Raw genomic sequence first — 20,022 nt, 5'->3', positions numbered from 1 at the left:
GTCCAATAGGTAATAAAATATAATTGTGGTGTTGACACTAAACTTTACTTTTTTTGACTTAACTATGGAAAATGCGAAGAGGAGCCTCTTTCCCTGCAGTCCTGCACTCCATCTAGAATTTCAGTCCTTCCAGTGTATTTACTCTGCTGCTGAAGGACATTATCCTGAGAATCTTCATTTCCATTTTATGCTTTTGCCAGTCTAAATTCACTAAGCAGCTGATAATGTTGACTCATCATAAGGAAGTGTAGCTATTCAAGTGCCTCTTTAATGCTTTTTCCTTAAAATCATTGTCAGCTTGCTGTTCTCATTTTCCCCTTTCACATGATAACATAGGGGTGACAGTGCAGATGTGATGGTTAGATGATGCACTATAGCAGTTTTTGAATAACACTACCTTTCAGTCTTGAAGAAACCACAGAGTAATTCAATGCCAGGTTGGTGATTATTTTTAGGAAACTGTTAAGGGTGTAGTTCACAAACACACACATTCATATGTACATATGTTAATGAAAAATGAGAAAGAAAAGTTAAAGGTAACCCACCAAGACCAGAGCTGAAGAAAAAAGTTTGAAATTTTTCTGTTTCTGGAGATTCTTTTTTTTTTTAAAATAGGTGGTCATATATTATCTGCAATTTCGAGCTCAATGTTTTAATTCATTGTGGGTCTCATTACGTTGCAAGCTGGTCAGGCTGGTCTTGTTGATGACAGAAATCTTCCATCAGTTCTTCAGTTGGAAAACCTGTCCAGGGAAGACACAGACCTGTGGCTGATGGAGCAAGAGAACTGCTTTTCTCTGTTTCATCTCTGCATAATCCTTTGAATAAGGATTGTTGCCCTTTTGCTCTGGCTAAGCAACTTCAGAGTAGATTAGGTTGAGAAGACTTCTCAGGACTCAAGTGTGTTTGATTGTTATTGCAGTCCAGTCCCCTCAAAAACTATATCTCTAAATCATGGAATTTCCATCACAAATAATGCTAGATTTTACCAGTTATCAACCCTAATAGAAATTCTGAGATGGTAATTCATAAATCTGTAAAGCAAAACAGGTGGAAGATCTCTATGCCAGGAATTTAATCTCTGTTTTCCAGCTGAGGAAGTAGGTGTAAGACCCACAAAAAGCCAAAAATCACATATTGTGAAAATGTTTAATGTCTGACATCTCCCCATTTTCTTTAGGGATCTTACTTCAGTGTTCTCAACATTTTAGAAATATTGTGGACTTTTTAACTGACAGAGAATAGTTGAACTAATTTAAACTCATAACTTTACCTAATATTTTTCCTTAAATTAAATTAATTTTATTAAAACTAATCCTGCAAGTATTAATTCAAATCTGGGACCAAGTTTGTTATTGTTTCTTAAGAGAATAAAATACTGTTCTGTAATGTTCACTTCTGCCCTTCTCATTCCCTGCATTTTGACCCTCAAAAGGGAGCCCTGGGGGTCTATTTTGTTGAGAGCAAGAGATCCGTAAAATGGTATCTATGTAAGTCATTCAATGTAAAACTTGGGAAGGAAAATCTCTGAGGCAGGAAGTTAGCATGAGCAACTGATTGATCTGTGTGGGGAAACTAAGGTGTTTTAGAAGAAATTGCAGAACCACAGCGGGAATACTACTTAATACAGGACTTTAGCATCTTTAAACTTGTCATCTCTGGTTCTGTTGATATTTATTGAATTAGTGGAAAAAAAAAATCCTGATTTTCCTCTCACATTCATATTTCAAAATACACTATTAATTTAGTTTGATGGTTCTGTTTCCATATGTCTTTTTGATTCTGAATTTTCCAGGTGGATGTTTTTCAAGTGGAAGCAGTAGATGTTGGGACTCTGCAAGGGATGGTGGTTGAAAAAGGGAAAGGCTCTGACTGGCTTCTGGAGAAGATTATTGTGAAAGAGTCAGCAGCTGCAGGGAGAGAAACATTGTTTATGGCTCAAACATGGCTAAAAGACAGACGAGATGGAAAAAGATCTGCCTCAGTAACTCTGAATGCCACAGGTCAATATTATCTTCAAACTATCATTTGCTAAGCAATTCGTTCCAAACTGCAGAATGCAGCTATGTGCTTTGCTTCTATAAACAAGTTATGGTTTAAAATATTCCAGTAGACCATTGTCATTACATAGGGAATTAGTGTGTCTGAACACTGTTGTTTTTTAGTACTATTTAATAACCACTATTTGCCAGAGGATAATTTCTGCTTTGTTACTGCAGATTTACAGTGGCATAAATGGCAACAAACTCGGCCTATTCTCTTTACAAATTGCTGCCTCTCCAAGTCTTACTTCTACTTTGCCACTTGCAAACAATTTTTTAAGCTTCGAATGCTTCTGCCAGCTACTTACCAGGCATAGTAAAAGTGAGGTAAGTAATAGGGCAAACTATGTTTAAGCAGTGGAGAAAATGGTTCCATTGTATTCAAGAAGACTATTTTACACTATTTATGTCACATTGGATAGCTTTTGCCAGAAACTGGACATACTTTTGGCTGACACTGTGTCAGTCCACAGAGGAGCAATTTTGACCCCACTGTCTGTGACTGCACTCTTTGTCAAGACAAGAAGGGAATGTGCATCCTCCTGCCCTGTGCCGTGGTTGCAATACACGCACAATCTGGCGTGCAAGCCAAGAGGGAACCACAGCACACCCCAGCCAGATCTGTAAGCAACCAAAGCCCAGTATCTACCGTTAAGATGGATGTATTTCTTATGATTCTGCCCCTAAGAGAAGTAAATTGACAGTATAGATGAGTCCTTAGATTACAGAAAATATTCTAGTTCTTTTCCTCCTAACTCCCAGGGCAACTCTGCTCGCCGTAGCGGGATTGGCGTGATGGTGCTTGTCCAGCAATAGCTTATTGAGACTGAGTAGAATTCCAGTGCAATCCATTTCCTCTGCTTTATCATCTCTAACTGTTGATCATTTGGAACCCGGAAAGTTATTGTGCAAAAGCAAATTTCAGCTTTGTTTTAGATTGTATGTTGGTACTTTTCTGAATAAAATAAAGGAATATTTAGTGTATTTAAGGTTACATAACAAGGTTTTATTCAAATTTTTAAAAAAGTTTCTGTTTCTACCAGAATGCATTGATTTGGTAGAAGGAGAAAGTGTTCCTTTGAGTTTTTGTTATACAATAATTGGCAAATCCAAAGTTGGTTGTGATCTCAAAAGAATACTTTCCGTCTTTGGTTCAAGCCTCTATCTAATGTTTACAAGTAGTTTTGGTCTATATCAAATCCCACTGAAGTCAATGGGAGCTGATATCAGTGGGAGGAACATCAGCCCCTAAAATGGGCATTAAAAACATCTAATTAGTTCTGATTCATCCAGAGCATAAATTGTATAAATGAAACAGAAATGCTTTAAAATGAAAAATACTTGAATCTTCATGTTACAACCATTTCATAGTAAAGAGCTAGCTCTAGAGTCAGTTCATTAAATAGGATGATATGTAGGAGATGATGCTTAAGTAGAAAATCACATTGTACACTTCCTAGTTAAATCTTTAATCTAAATGATATAATACTCAGTCAATTGCCTCACTAGAGATGAATACAGGCATTTATTATCATTTGGACACTGTTCTACAAAAGTACTAATTTGGTCTTCAATCTTTTTTTAATTAGAAATTCAGGAGAGGAGAAGCACTTCTGCCTGGCCTTTAGGAAAAGAGCAAATGAATTCAGGTATAGCTTCTGCCATTACATCGACTGTTTTATTCATCAATTCTGAAATAATAATGTGAGAATATTTTCATCACAATACATCATTACACGTACTAGTACTGACAATATTTTCCCCTTTGTAATAGTAAGAAATGGTAATATACTTAGGGAGCTGATCAGCACCCAGATGAAATGCTTATATATTAATGCTCCCCATGTAGACTAAAACATGTCTTAAGAATTTTATCTCAGGTACTTTGGTTAACATATGAAAACAGAAAAACCTTTAATCTTTTTTTTTCCTTTTTATTTTCCTTATTTTATTTGTTCAGAAGGCAGATGGAGGATTTATTTCACAAAACATCAAGAAGAAACAAAAACAGACTTTGAAAAGTTGTCAGAAAATATATCCAAGTTGGTTATGGTTTTTTATGGAAGCAACGGCAAGTCAAATCCGGTTTCCATGGAAAACAAAGTGGAACATCAGGCTAAGAACGAAATAACATATGATGTAAAAGAATATATAGATTTGTCTATATTTAAATTTTCTTTGCGTTTCCTTTTAAAGAGAAATAATCATGTAGTGCTGTAAATATCGCAGATATTATTGTTTAAATATTCAAGAAAAGCAGAACTGAAATTTTCAGTTGCACACCAGATTTCATTTTTAATTTTTGGCTTTCTCAAGTTGATGATGATCAAACATGGGGTTTTTTTGTCAACAAAGAGTCATAGTTAATAATGCATATCAATTTAAATGGCATTAACATTAAGTATTCACATTTAGAAATCAGTGCAGTATGTAATTTGAATTTGATAGAATAATTACAATGAATGCCCCTAGAGTATAAAACTAATATTTCTGTAAGTGCTTACGGTCAACCTGGTCCTGGTGCCTTTGAACTCAATGGGACTTTTAGCACCAAGACTGATGTAAATGAGGCTAGGTCCATGCTGACCCCTTCAGAGAAAACTTCCTCTCTTTCTGTAAATTAGCTATGCATATATCTATACATCTCTGTTTGGATGCTAATTCATTGTTTTGTTGCTTCCTAGATACATTTACCATCTGATTTGGGAATGCTTTATAAAGTGAGACTCGGTCTCCAGAGTTTGGAAAACAGCATATCCCAGTTGTCTCTTCGTCACTTTAAAATGCAGAACACATCAACCCTGGATACCTTTAGTCTCACCATAAATAAAACACTTCCTCTCTCTCTTAATGGAGACAGATGGATTGAATTCCCTGTAGAGTGGCCATTAAAAGAAGCACTTTCTGGTGGGTATAAATCTACTTTAAAGCAGTAGAGTGGTCCAGGAGGTTAACACGTCCTAATATTACAATTGAAACCTTTATCAAAACAGAAAATTTTATTGTCTTTATTTAATGATTCATAAAGTCTGGATAAGAATTTAAAATGTATGAAGGAAAATACTATCCACTCAGCTTAATTTCTGTACCATAAAGTGGGAAATGCAATGTTCATTTGATTGCACAGAACCATTATTATATGCTACAAAGAACAGTTTACAAGAAACATCCCTTTCTTGCAATATTGTAATATTTCTACTCTCCTTTGTTTAGTCCTCAGCTGCTCATATTACTGACATTAACAACATGATTTTTTTATAGCTCATTTACTATTAAGCGATTTTTTTTGTTTGCACATTCCAAAAAAAGATTCTCAGTAAATACCAGCTCAAAACTACATATAAGCATCGGCTTTATTACCTTTATACACTCCAAATATTTATGCGTTAAAATTAGCTCAACAATTGTCTTACATATGTCACTTTTGTTAAGCAAAATAAAAGAAACCCTTTCACCTAAAATCCACCATATCTTCCACATTATTCTAATGTGAGGCTTACTGAATGCCACCACATGACAGAACAATTCTCAATTTAACAAACAGACCAAATAACGATACTTAATATTCAAGTCATTTGTGCATGAGTTTTATGCAGAAAACAAATGAGTTACCTGGGTAAAGAATAAGTCAGTTCATCCAAAGTGAGCTGAAGTAGGTATTAAATGAGCTACCCCAATATGCTTTGGATTGGAATTTATGGCCCAGTTTCAGTGAGGTGTTTGCATATGTCTAAATGTAAGTATGCAAGTAATCTCAGTAGAATTAACAGGGGTTGAGGGGGGTTTTGCATATTTTGGCTGCAATTGAAAATTTAAACTTTGTATTTAGGCTTTAGATTTTATATTGCTTAGAGCTGTTATTTTCACTTGGAGACTTGCACAGTATGGGTGCAGAACAGGGCTTAATGGCTTTCATCTCCTACACACAAGATTGAAACAAAGAGGACCTTCAGACTAACATAAAGCGCATGAGTGTGCCCCTTGCAAAAGTCTGATCGCTGTCACATGCAGAAGTATTTAGGGTACGTGTACAAGCACACTGAAATGGTGAGAGAAAGATGCAGCATGGATGATAAATGGGCAGTGAGACTGGAACCCTCGTGACCTTGGTTCTGACTCTGGCTCTGTCACTGACCTCTTGGTTGAAATAATCTTTTTCCCACTCTTTTTCTTTTTTTCTTTTTTGTACTATTTTCCTTCTTTGTAAAATACTTTGAGATCAAGAGATAAAAAATCACAAAAAAAGAATAGGTATTATATTACCTATGCATTTAGGTAAAAGAACAAACAAACAAAATAGCTCATCTCTGTTGCATTTATTTCTTTCCACATGTTCTTTGGAAGTCTTCAAGGAGGGATTTGTAACCACAGTGAGGAAAAAAACTAGGACATTGAAAAAACATATCCCCACAAATCTTTGTCATTTTATGTCCGAAAGAGCTTTAAGCAGCTCCACAGCAGGTGGCACACGTGGAGTTCAAAGTGATCCTTTACACACAAACTTACTTGCAATTTATTGTGCAAAACAGATCTGCTTTTCTGTCAGCTTTCTAAATCTAATTTATTTTCTCCTTGGTTTTCTTTTTCTCAGCTAAAAGCAAAACCAGTGTTGTGTTAATTGGAATGGAAAGCAGCTGATCATAATCACCTTAACCAGAAGCCGTGTGCTGTTAAATTTCAGATACAGCTGTCGTTCATAGAGTGCCTTAGTATTTCATCTCTTAGCTATCTTTTCCTTTTTTAATTTTGTACTTGGGATTGGGATGAAGCATATGCTAATGGCTAATTGAAACCATCAAAACACAGTTGATGAAATACAGTGCAGACCCTCGAGATCTGGCTGTGCACACATGTGCCTTTGGATGTATTAATAGGGAGAGGCCTCCAGCTGAGTATATACATAAATAGTTTCTCTTCATAGTACCTTCCTTTGAGATGCTTACACCTCAGGAATCCCCAGGGGTGAAACGGTGCACTCTCCCCCTCTCTCTCACATACAGGGCTGTACAGAAGGTGAATTTTGCACTACTGTAGCTTTTAAGGCAAAACAAATAGTGAAAAGGTGAAATAAATATGTATTATGCTACTTTCAAATAGCTGGTTATTTCCACAAAGTTAACACAGAGCCATAATTCACACTGAGATTATAAAATCATTAGAATTTTGTAAAATTAATGGAGTTGTAACATTTAGGTATGTTATCCTTATTGTACGTATATCTTTCATTTTCCCCCTCTCCAATCTATTCGGTACACTACAGAGATAAAAGCTTACTTGCCCACATTTGCCCTATGATGGCCTGATCCCACTACCTGAACAAAGACCACCATTTAAGCATTTTAGCCCTCTTCCCTTGCCTACATTTGTCTCATTCAATTGCCCTTCTTTGTGCAATGTACCCTGCCAGTTCTATCCGCTGTATAATCTGATCCAAACTTCATTCAACTCAATCTCTAGCTGACTACAGTGTGTCAGGGCCATGATAAGACAATAGATCTTACTTGCCTTGGCCAGACTCACCTGGAAGCTCCAGCCACGATGGCCATAGGATGTCCATTTAAGATCATGCCTGAGCTATGTCAGATGTGCTTCTGTCTCTAGTCCTCTCTCTGACCCTGTCTTCTGGATGGACCTTGGACCTATGTTATAGCCCTATTTTCAGTCCTGTCTCTGGCCCTTTCTCCTGCTGTTCCCAGCTGGACCACCAGGATGAATCCCAGATCTTTTTCACTGTTTGCTGGATCTGGGACTGTTGACAGCTCTGCGTGCCACGTGCAGATGCTGCAGGATTGTCACCTGGTCAGTGAGGGCACTACCTGCGCTGGGGTCATGCTCAGTTCCCGTCTTGTCCACCCTCGTGGGGCAGGCCCACTCTTGTTGCTCTCTGACACAGTGATCCAAGAAACAAGCCTTCCAAAAGCAATTCTCTCACACGTGTTTTGGGCTGGTCCAGCCTCACTTCTCAAGTTTCAGATCTGGGAGACTGGCATAACAGAGGTCAAGTAAAATAAAAAGAGAACACTTAGAAAATCAGAGTTATAGCCAAAAATAGCAGTGCACAGGTTTCTTTGTTCTGTGTAGTGACCCACTCACTGCATTGCACCCCTGACCAAATATGTTGTTTCCTCTCCTGATTCTTCATCTTGATTGTAACACCACCCACCATATTCTACACAGTCCTTGTATTTAATCTTTTCTCGTGTCTTACCATGCCATGATTTGTTGTTCCTTAGGCAGCATCAATTTTTGATTTCCATTTTAAACTTAGCTGTATCCTCTATCACTTAGACTTTTACTGTTTTGCCTTTATAGGTAAAACTAAATACCTTCTTGGCACTCTGGATTTCTTTCCCTGCACCTGCTCAACTGCAGTAGGCATGCAACAAGGGTCTGTTCTCTCTCTCCTGTTGCTGATGCTGGGGAAACAGGCAAGGCCCATAGAACAGAGCTGGTTCTTGTACTGAACTCAGTATTTTAGAGGATCATTAGATCTGAAAGCTGATAATAACAGCTTGTTATCTGCTTTACCTGGACTTTGTCTTCTTGACTTCCAAAGGATGCAGGTAATCTGTTTATACACACAGTCCCGTATGGGATAAGTGTCTGACTGGTCTAAGCTCTGAGCCACATTCTACAGAAGTCTTCTGCAACATCAGGATTCATCCCCTTTTACTAGAGTGTCTACAGGAGTAAAAAAGAGATGATAGGTAGATGATTGAAAGAGGTAAGTATCCAGAACTGTCACATCATTTGGTTCTATGAGCAAAATGTAAATGAATTTAAACAGATGCTCTGTGTACGCGTTTACTTTTAAAGGTGTTCAGGTGTTGTCATCTTGTCTTCAGTTAAATAACTATAACCATCGCATAAATCACAAACAGCACAAATTCATGGGTGACAACTTCAGCTGAGATAGACTTGTCTTCCTGAGCTCCCTCTATAGTCAGTGGGTGTGCTCCATGATAGTGAAGTTCAAAGCAGCAACTTAGGTGCTCTGAACCACACATGGGGAGCTTCTCTCTCCCCATCTCTTAGATGATGAAGTCTGAAGGACTTGTCTCCCTAGCTAACGTTAGTCTTTGTAAAGATCCTAAAAGTGATTGCTGAGTCTGAGACTTATTAGGATTTTATCTATTAGGCATTTGCCATTAAAAAGAAAAAGGCAACTGACTGTCGTAATTTTTCCATAACGTGCTACTGTTACAAACAGCATAAAGCATAGGCATGCTTTTCTTAATTTAATGTCAAGTTGTCAGCATCACCAGTGTTTATAGTTACAGGACAAAATTAAGGGAAAATTGAAAAAAATGTGAATTTTACTATCATTTTCAAGTGTTTGAATTTTTAATTACATCTGACTGCACGTTGCTATGTTGTCAAACAGCTGCGCAAGGTTGCAGCACAGTCTTAACAAGATCTCTTTCTGCTTGATATTGCAGTGGTTACATATCATCTAACAGTATTTTCTAGAAATATTTTGAGTGAGAGAAATCTAGTACATATGACTGCATGTGTATATGGTACTCATGGTGACACAGGGGACAGATCCCTTCTCTGGTCATTGCAGAATATCCAGCAGGGAGAGGACAACGAGGTACTCTGTCTTAAAGTACTTTAAAATTTATCCTTTAATCCATTCTTGTACTTTTTATGTATTATTTTCAAATCTTCCTATATAATTCAGTAATATAGTTTAAGATCGTAATACTGAATAATTTTATTGTAGTCATTTCTAGTTATCGTGGATGCTGTTGAATTGGGAGAACTGGACAAAGTCGTTCTTTTGATCAGCAGTAAAACAGGTAAAGTACTTTTGCTGCTCTCTAAAGTCAGTGATGTGAATCACACAGCTAGCCTCCTGTTAAAGGCAATGAAATCACTGCCAAAGTTAAATCCTGATTAATTTCTTTGGCTATTTTTGCTAAAAGGTAATATTTTATAAAGCAAAATCCTACATTTTGACACATTAAAAACCTTGGATCTAAAGGCTATATCATTATTGCATCAAGAAAGTGAACTATTCCTTTCCATACAAGAAAAAAACCCAGAAAATTAAGATGAATAATTATATTCTGCGATTAATACATGAGCTATTAATAAGTAATCTAGGAGAATAATTATAACTCATGTAAGAAACTGCTATTGTTTAATTGTCCTTCTGCGATTCAGTTATTTTCATTGTTTTCCCCACCTGTTCTGTTTTCTCCTTGTGACATTTCGGGGGGGGGGGGATTTTACTCCTATGAGGCAATCAGCAGTTTTGTAGCTGAATTTCATTAAAATCGTCATAACTTTAACATCTCTTTGCCTCAGCTGTAGGATGGCTATCATGCTACTAAGGAATATTCAAAGAATTAATTGTAAAGTTTTTTGAAGTCGTTTAATGAAATTTACTATATAATTGCAAATCGTTACTTACTATGTGTTACAGTCAACCATTTTCAGACAGTTTTCTAGGAAAACAAGAGTTCTGTGTTTGCACTTTATCTCTGTCTTTTTTGTTTGCCCATCTGTTGGCTCCTCATGATAACCTTTTAGTCTCACCACCCAATTTCAACCAAATCTGTAAAATGTGTATAGACGCCAAAGACATTTGGGCAGTAAGCATGTACGTACTGGTTGGCTGGTCAACACATCCTGCACCACAGCACAGTGTGCCTTGGCCACTGGGGGCTTCAGAGGGGGCATGGTATGGAGCTGTAGTTACTGTAGAGGAGAAGAGAAGGAGAGGGACAGCCCTGCCATGCTGCTGTTGGGGAGCAAGGTGTATAGCTCATTACTTTTGTTTCCCACAGCTTCAGTTGCGCAAGTTAACTACGGCCATCTGTCTGACTGACAATCATTGAACATGGCAATTGCATGTGCCAAAGGGCACCACAGAGTGCATGACAGGCAAGATTTTTCCAATCAGGTTTGAAAACACAATTCACAAAGGAGGTACTTTGGGGCTCATTGGCTTTGTGTGTGTTATGAAGAGAGGACTGGGCAGATGTATAATACATTTCTTCCAAAGAAGTTATTTAGATGATAAAGCACTTCAGATGAGTAAGGGTGTCCATATTGCATCTAGACTTGTTTGGACTGAGACTAGTTTGGGCCAAGACTAGTTTGGACCAAGATTTTGAACCAAAAATCCCCAAACACAAAAGCTCTTTAGTGTGTAAAGTCAGATGTACCCTGTAGGACTGGCCAGCCCAGGCAGAGTGTTGCTCTAATGCATTTATGCTTCTTCTAGTATCTGAGCAGGTTTTTAAGATCGGGGGGTTGAAATCCCTTCCTGAAGCTTCTGACTCTCTCCATGCACTGTGTGGGCAGGTCATGAGTGCAACACGATGTCCTGGATTCCTCCCCAGGAGCCTGAGCCTATTAACTTAGACTCCTGTTGGTATAATTAAAGGGACTTGGACAGTAGTAGAAGACATTGTGATGCAGTTTGCTGAACAGGGCTGAAGGGACAAATAATAGAAGAGAAGGGAAAATGAATAGCCTTCATGACTAACTAGTGGCAAGAGATTCAGGCCAGTTTTGTAGACAACATGTAGCTGAAGCCCCCAGCAGAAAATTCAAAAGGAAATGTAAGTCAGAGAGCAATCTTTCTCAAACAGCAGAGGTATACAGTTAGTTGCTGAACTTCCTTCATACCTGCCACAAGATCCTCTTTGTGCTGCATGTGGAACGGAGCTCCAACCCTCCTGTCAACCAGTCACTGGGGAGGAAGCACCAGATATGTATTTCTGCTCTTCCTCCTCAAATGTGCCTGCCTGAGTCATGCTGAATCTTTTCTGCATGCCTGTCCAAGGACAGTGAGGACAACACTCCTTTGCTTCACTAAGACAAAGGAAATGCTTACTCCTAAATTTTTAAGTTGAGGTTTCAAATAGGAAGAAAATAAGGAATGTTATGATAATTCTAGGATTTTTAAGTCAGTTGTTGGTATTCATAAATGAATTAATAAATGATGTTTTAATGTAGTAGGAATGACACCTTTATATCAACAATAGACTCTACCTAATTCCTTGACATGCAGTACAACATTCACTATACTTTTTTTCCTTTTTTGTAGACTGCAAACTGGACATTAAAAAATTGCATTTGAAAGAAGCTGTAAAGGAGCATCCTATCTATGTATTTGAAGTGAACGAGTAAGAATATTATGTAAAGCTAGTCATTTTTTAGTCATTTTATAGTATAATAGTTGAAAACAGTAAGCGGGCATTGAATGAAAACGACTGTCACAGAGTGGTTCAGTCAATGGATATTTTTAAAATAAGTCCATCTTTAACTGTCCCACATAAATTCATAGGATTTTTTTGATTTAACATATGATTTACTTACCATAAAAACATACGCGGTTTTGTTTTTCAGAGCATTTTCTGTGGATGCAAATAAGCCAGAAATACAGAGAGAAATCCCAGTATCTTTCGTTATTAGAGGAGACAAAAAAAAGAATGACATAGATAACAACTTACATAAAGAAGGAAGTCAAGCAAGAAATCTGACAGAGTATACTATTAAAGTATACACAGGTGACAAAAGGGGAGCAGGGACTGATGCCAATGTGCATATTATTTTATTCGGGAATGAGGGCAAATCTGAGGTATTTCAACTCTCTCAGTCACTGGAGCATCAAGACCCCTTTGAAAGAGGAAAGGTGAGTACACAGATTTTATAGGATGTGTCCATTTCTGGACTGGGAAAGCAAACTTTAGATCTATGCAAGCTCTTTACGGAACTTAAGGCATTCATCCTGTTTTCCACATCACGAGATGAGATATAGTCTCAGCTATCTCTGTGTTTTGCCTTTTCACCAGAGTAACCAAGGGACATTTTACTTCTATCATATCTAGCTGACTCTGTTGCTCTTCTGTCTCCGTCCCAAGCACATCATCATATTGCATCCACTCATCTGCCCAATTATGCATTTCTTTGATCTGAAATGCACAACATGCATTGCCTGTGCATGTGCATATACGTGTAATATCCCTTGCTGTTGCACAAACTTTGAATATTGTGCTTTAGAATACATCAGTCTCTTACATCCCATCATTTTACTTTGCCATGGAAACCAATGCTGTGAGCCTCACTGAATGTATAAGCCTATAACCAGATAAAATGGAACCATGCACATCAACCGGATTCTGATATCCATCATGCTTTAGGCTATCAGAGACCCCTAGTTCGGATACAGATGTTTGCATAAGAATGCTGGCTCTCTGCATGATGTCCTAGTACCTTAGCAGAATGTTCTCCTATTTTAATAAACATGTTACTCTGGCAAAGGAATTGCTCCATTTGCTCACCACCTGTGCAATGGAGTATAATAATGGTTACCCTTATGTAGCAAGAAATAAATATATTTTCCATATCTTTCTCCTGTGGATTTCTTGAAAGGTAATGACTGAATAATTAAAACTCCGGTTAAAAATATCTTTCTTATGAGATCTACCTCATTATCTCCAGCAGTACTAAACATTTTTTTACTTGCAGTTGGTCTGAGTTTCTTCAGCCAGGATGTCTGTGAATATATTCTAAAAGATCTTTACCCATGTATTGTCTTCCATACTGAGGAGGTTAATAAGTCTAGTTACCTATAGGCACAAGGAGCAAGTAAGAAAGTGTCTTGAGTAGCACTTCCTTTTGCCTAGTACTACACAGGAGGTGCCATTGCTCTTTGATAAAGAAGAGTAGCTACATACATACTTAGTAGATACCCAACTAAGTCAATGGGTAGCCAGTGATGTCAAATGTCTTATGAAAAAAGGATCTCATTTTTAAAAAATCTGTAATATAAGACAAGGTAACATTTTAAATTAAAATATATAATATTTGAGAGAGATAATGGTATATGTAGTAAAAGCCTTTATCTTTTATGTTCTTGAATGTATATTTATGTATCATATACTGAAAACATTTTAGAAGTCTGTGTCTGTTGAGAATTCATAAAAGAGCAAAAATATTTTTCTGGTATATGAAAGTCAGGAAAGAGGTAGGGACTGTCCTACTATAAGTTGAAAAGTGAATCTTTCATATTTAAACTGAAATCTATTAGGAGAGAATCTATACCACAGATCTTCAGCAAGGAAAATAAGCCACATCAAGTGTCAGCCACCTATTTTGAATGGGTATTACTACATTTGAATCAGTCTCAGAACTGACCTAAACAAATGTGTAAGTTTCCAGACATTGGCATATTATTTTTAATAACTGTATTTTATTATTAAAGGTTGATACATTCAAGATTAATACAAAAAAATTAGGAAGCCTACATTCAATTGAAATTGGTCACGATGGGAAAGGATTTGGTGAGTATACTGCATGCGTTCAATAGCCTTGTAAAAGTCTTCTGCTTAAAGTTCTGCCTGACATTTGGAAAGGTTTTTGAAGTCATGCTGCTGCTACAGCTAGCTAATACAACTCTGTATACAAATGAGGTCAGTTTGACTGCTCTTGCTTACACCCCCTCTGGCTCTATCACGTTTCCCTTGACTTTACCTTGACTTTTTTCTCTTCTAACAGAGAAGAGATCTAGTTAGCATAAACCTCAGAAGGTTTTATCCTTCAAACATTGCTCAGCCAAAACTCCTATTAGATGTCTTAAATAGCATAGGATTGGATTTTCAAACTGCAGGCTAAACTTTCCATGCTTTGAACGTTATTTAAGAAATGTTTGGGCAAGTTTGGGACTCTGGTCAAAGCATGCTGTAGCTCCCTCTGACACAGATGTGGCTTTTCGTCTTGTGAAAGCTAAACCATGAGGAGAACACTAGTGTGCACCAGGTCTTGCCCTGATGTTAAGTTAGGATGTGGCTACAGTACATACCCACAGACGACGATGGAAACTGTTTCTATGTACAGCATGTTACACCTAATCTCTAAAACCTGAATTTTACAAAAACAATAAGATGGGAGACTAGGGCATATAATATTTTGAGCTTACATTTAGTGGTGCTAAAAACCCTAGAGACATACAAATATGTAAACGGAATTTGCAGGCAATGTACAGCTTGAGTCAAAAAGGTCTGATTGTATTGAGATAGTCTAGTCAGGTGAATTTTGCTTAACCTATCTGAAAGAAATAGGTTTAGGTTTAATAAAACCTGGTTTATCTAAGCGCATGAGCCACTGTAAGGTGGCAAGGGTTTATCATATCTAAGACGAACCAAGCAAAATTCTGCAAATAGCAGTTCCTATTTAGGCAAAAGTTGAACAGGTGTTTTTCTACCTACCCAGTCACATTGTACATGTGACGGTATTGAAAACTCAAAAAGAAAAAACACCAAACCTGTTGAAATACCTATAATAAATAAAATCCTCTTGGTGACTTTCATCTCATTTGTGTTAGCTGCTGTACATGCATGCAATCCAACTTAGAACTGATACGGGAAGGGAACTCCACACTGGCAGTCTTTTAGCGCTCTGAGTGTTGCACAGAAGTCTGCAGGGTAAATACAGGTTGAGCTTGTATTTCCTTGGTCCCAAACTATCAACAACATGATTATCTTTCCTCTCTGTGTCCGGATCAACATCACATCATTGTTAATACTGCCTTCCTAGCACAGCTGCTGTGTGTTGATTCATCTTACATCCATGACTACCTTCCTCTAAATTTTTCTCTGAAAATATCTCCAAGTGTCTTTTGTCACATCAGCTGTAATCCTCACAAGCATCCTCAAATGTAACACCTCTTCGAAATGTTTCATCTGTTTGCTAGCTGCCTCTAGGTTTCTCCATACCTGGAGGTTTCAGTGAGGTCTGTTGGAGTTTTGTCAATAAAGGATAAAGCATTAGATTTCAAACTTTTCAAGAGAGCAAACATGCCTTTATATTCGTTTGTAATGTGCCATGTAAATTTGAGAGACTGTAAGTTTTTATTGCTGATAATCTTGACTCTGAATTACAGAGTTTTCATGAAAGGTCATATATTCCAAGTAGAGTCTATGACATATTAAACCATTCACAAGATTTCATTAAAGGAGTTCCAAAAGTACTTCACAATATCAATAAATGACTCTTGTGAATTGAAGATGAAAAATATAGACACCTTTATGGCCTAGTTATACCAGCTAATTGTTTGAAAATGTCCACGAAAAGTCAGAAACATCACTATGCCTTTACATTTTATCTAAATTGCTATGATTTGCAAATATTTTTATAGTATATTTTTATCCTACTTACAAATATTTTTATTGGTTTTAGCCTACTTAGTATTTGTCCAAATATTTGAAAACCAAAATAATTTGTTAGAATATAGTATTTTATCTCCAGGACATGCAAAGAATACCAAAAGGTTTTCAGCTACTAGCAGTATGATCCTAATTAATTTTTAAATGTTGTCATTAAGTATTTGCATTGGCAAACACAACTAAAGATGCCAGCACAAACATCGTATTTCTATAATAAAGTTTTATTTTAAAAATCTTTGTATTTTAATATTCTATGAAATAAAATTCTATAGCACAATAATGAAGGTATTTTTCACACAGCAAAACAGGAGATTATAGCAGATACTAAATACATTCTTAAAGCTAAACCAGATATGAGTGTTGGCCGAAATGGAAATGCTATTCGGAATCACTACTGCAGAAGAAATATGGATATGAGCAGCATTCAGATTTACCACTTGGTTTATATGGATATAAATGTATTCATTAGAAAGGAGTAATAGATTTCTGTTTCCCTATTGTTTAAAGGCTTGGGTTATCATCAAAGAAATTACATGTATTGATAAAGTCTATCTGTTTTTATCGTTTGGTGGACACTGAAAATCAAAGCCCACTGGGGTGTACTTCAGAGTACCAAAAAGGGCAAAATGGGATTTCAAGAATGTATTCAATATTACCATGCACGCTGTTTCATTTGTCTTACTGCCTGTTCTGTTCCATGTGGAAAAATGAGTTAAGTTGTAATAAAAATCTTCCTTTATATTTTCTGTCAAAAACATCAAAGACCTTCTCTGTAAAAATGAGAGAAGTTGGTAATAATTGAATTATCTACATTTCAGTTTTATTATTGATATTGAATACATTTGGAAGTACTGAACCATGCAGGGTATGGAAATGAAATTAGAAACCTTTCTTATGCTTTATTTGTGTTTTGGTTATATTCAATTTGCTCTTTTTTCCCTTCCACAGCAAGTGGCTGGTTTCTGGAAAAAGTAGAAATCACAGATGCATCTAGGAATTCAGTGTATTGCTTCAACTGTAACAGGTCAGTAGAACAGTTCATCATCACTGTAGCCGCTGTTTTCTATTTAAAAAGAATCAGTACTAGTCTTTTTAGTCTCTCAGTTGTTTCTCTTCTGGTTTCCTAAAACAGTAAGAATTTTTTAACCATACTGTGTTTCTATCAGTCTGTCCCCAGTAACTTTTGAGTCCTTTGGCCAATTTCAGACTAATTTGTCAGAAGAATATTTAGAGGAAGACACTATATTTTTCCAAGTTATTAAAACTGGATGACTGTAGGAGGGAGAGACAGTTTAGTGCCTTTGCCAAGAGAAGGTATTACTATGCCATTTTCAAGAGGTAGAAGCTGTCTGGTGAACCATTACACAAGTATTAGTGCATATGTAGCTCTGTCAAGCATATCATGGGTATGCAAATAGGCATGGGAGGGAATCAGAAATATGGGATGGTGGGAGGATGGTAGGATATGGCAGTATAGATACAAATCTGGAGAAAAAGTAGTGCTTTTTTTTATTGTGCAAAAACAACATTAAAATCCTTCTGTTTCAACGTCTGCTTAGTATGGGTCTAAGATACATTCAGCAAATGAGGTAAAGATAAAAGAAACCTTTTTACAATGTAATGTAAGAGGATAATGATCTAAATTCAGACATTTATTTGGATAAAGAGGTGCTGGGGTAAAGAGACATTTGTACATTCTCTAATGTACAAAGAGAAGATCCACTTCAGTCTGCATCAAACTGAAGCAATACACCCTCAGAAGTTGGAAATTAAATTGAAAGGTATATTTGGAGTGACTGTTCACTACAGTATACAGTTTACAGCTTAAAGCACTTCAGAGTAAACAACAGAAGCAAACACATTCATGTCTTTCTAAGTGTAAAATAGGTTTTTAATGCATCTGGAGAACAGACAAGTGTGAAAACTTACAAGTTCCCTGTATCTAGAAAGAGGGTTGTTGCCTGGTGGTCTGAAAACAGAAATGGTAGCCAAGAATATTTAATTTTATCCTTCCCTTAAATGTTTCTGTAAACTTGACAATTCATGGAAGCCAAATCCCAATCCTGAACCCAAAAAAGCAACATTTTTTTAGTTCTTGGATAGTCAGTTGGACTTTACAGTCTAAGTCATGAGAATGTGTAGTTGTTACCAAAGTCAACAACATTAGACTTCTTCCAACGACATTAAACTTCCCTTCATTAAACTTCTTCCAAACACATGCCTAGGCACTATCTAATCTTTTAGATACCTAAATTTAGGTTAGTGGGCATGAGCGAAAGTCCTTAGACCACAATATCACTCAGGTGCGCAACACAATCCGTGATGGGATTTTCAGTTGATGTCACTCCACCTCTTTTGCTTGTAAGAGTCCTCAGACCACACCAGTCAGAGGAAGATTTTTGAAAAAGATCGCTTACAACAAACATTTTTTTCCAGAGATTTTTTTTCCAATTTTATTTAAAGTCTTATGGTAAAAACACAAAGGTATGCAAGAGACCCATTTGGAGCAAGAACTTGAATCACATCGTTGATGTGGGGGAATGACTGACACAGATTGATTCTACAGACTGCTGACTTGGACATTTAACTGGGACCTTGGTGGGTTAGAGTCATGTCCTTACCTTAATGTATACCTACTTAATCAAAGTAGAATAATTTTGGTAGAAGAGATTAGGAGGTCCACCCCAGAGTACTCAGTGACCCAGAGGCTATAGGGCACTCCTCGGATACAGGAAACTGTAAGTTCATGTCCCTGTTCCAGCTCAGACATGGAGCTTCTCATCTCATAGCCTACTGCATAAATGGGGAATGGGTTCATTCTCTCACAAAGACAAGACCCCTGTGATACAAATGCTGTCTCTAAAAGATACTCATCACTGAGAAACCTGAAAGGAGGTGGGTATCCTTTACTAACTAATTTAAATGCCTGTTGTCTAGCTTACACATCACACCTTTCCTTGGCTCTGGGACTTCCATGAGCAATTTTATCTGCCAAGATTAGTTGTGTTTCAGCCTGGAACTGTTTAGCTTCAGCCATATCTCCCAGCTGTTCAATGATGCAACTTCAGATGTGAGCTACGTTAACGCTATACCAGCTGGGAATCCCTCCCATACTAGCTCCTTAGTAGACATCACATCAGGTAGTCTGTCATAAGCCTTGCAAAAGTGTTAGAAGCTTTTTAACGCTCTTTGGAAATTAATATCATTGCCTCCATGGTTCCAGTTAACATCAATCTACCTGAGCTTTGGACTCAGGCCTATTTCCCATACAGTCAATAGTGAAACCTCCATAGGCTCTTTCGGAGCATGGATCAGGCCCACCATACAACTCAGTATTTTGTGAGCCAACAAGGAGATATGAGAAATAAACAGTCCCTGGAATGGAATACATGGACAATAACTTGCTATCACAGAACAGGTTTCCTTACTCCAAATTATCCTGATTTTATGCCACTCAATGAAACAATCTACTTGTCACCTGTATGGCCAACAAATAAAATGAATGTATATTTCAAAAATATATTTATAAAGTAAATTACACTTTTAAATTACACATATATGGATAGTAAAAAAAAAAAAAAAAAATCACTATTTGCTTCAGGTTGGTTACTGCTTCTGTATAAACCAATGTAAGAGCTCTCCTAGAAATCCAAAGATGCAGAAGCAGGCTCTCATGATTTGTCTGTTTGTTAAGTTTTATATGTGCTGTATCTCTGATAGGTTTTTATCTTTTTCCCTTAAGGTGGCTTGCTGAGGATGAAAGTGATGGCCGCACCGTAGTGCAACTTTATCCATAG

At 37.0% G+C, this 20,022-nt stretch overlaps 1 protein-coding gene across 1 annotated transcript in view; it reads left to right on the top strand.

Annotated features, from left to right (window-relative positions):
* Nucleotides 1-20,022, top strand: part of RP1 (RP1 axonemal microtubule associated) — a 184,009-nt gene extending 163,987 nt beyond the window's left edge. Inside the window, exons 47-57 of the mRNA XM_076328953.1 lie at nt 1,796-2,003; nt 3,632-3,691; nt 4,003-4,181; nt 4,727-4,949; nt 9,482-9,636; nt 9,769-9,844; nt 12,106-12,184; nt 12,408-12,693; nt 14,266-14,344; nt 17,174-17,249; nt 19,968-20,022. Of these exons, the coding sequence (XP_076185068.1) occupies nt 1,796-2,003; nt 3,632-3,691; nt 4,003-4,181; nt 4,727-4,949; nt 9,482-9,636; nt 9,769-9,844; nt 12,106-12,184; nt 12,408-12,693; nt 14,266-14,344; nt 17,174-17,249; nt 19,968-20,022 (1,476 nt within the window). The remainder of the gene's footprint in view (nt 1-1,795; nt 2,004-3,631; nt 3,692-4,002; nt 4,182-4,726; nt 4,950-9,481; nt 9,637-9,768; nt 9,845-12,105; nt 12,185-12,407; nt 12,694-14,265; nt 14,345-17,173; nt 17,250-19,967) is intronic.

Source organism: Aptenodytes patagonicus, chromosome 2, assembly GCF_965638725.1.
Source record: "Aptenodytes patagonicus chromosome 2, bAptPat1.pri.cur, whole genome shotgun sequence".
NCBI lineage: Eukaryota > Metazoa > Chordata > Aves > Sphenisciformes > Spheniscidae > Aptenodytes > Aptenodytes patagonicus.
This window is presented reverse-complemented; position numbering and strand designations above follow the sequence as displayed.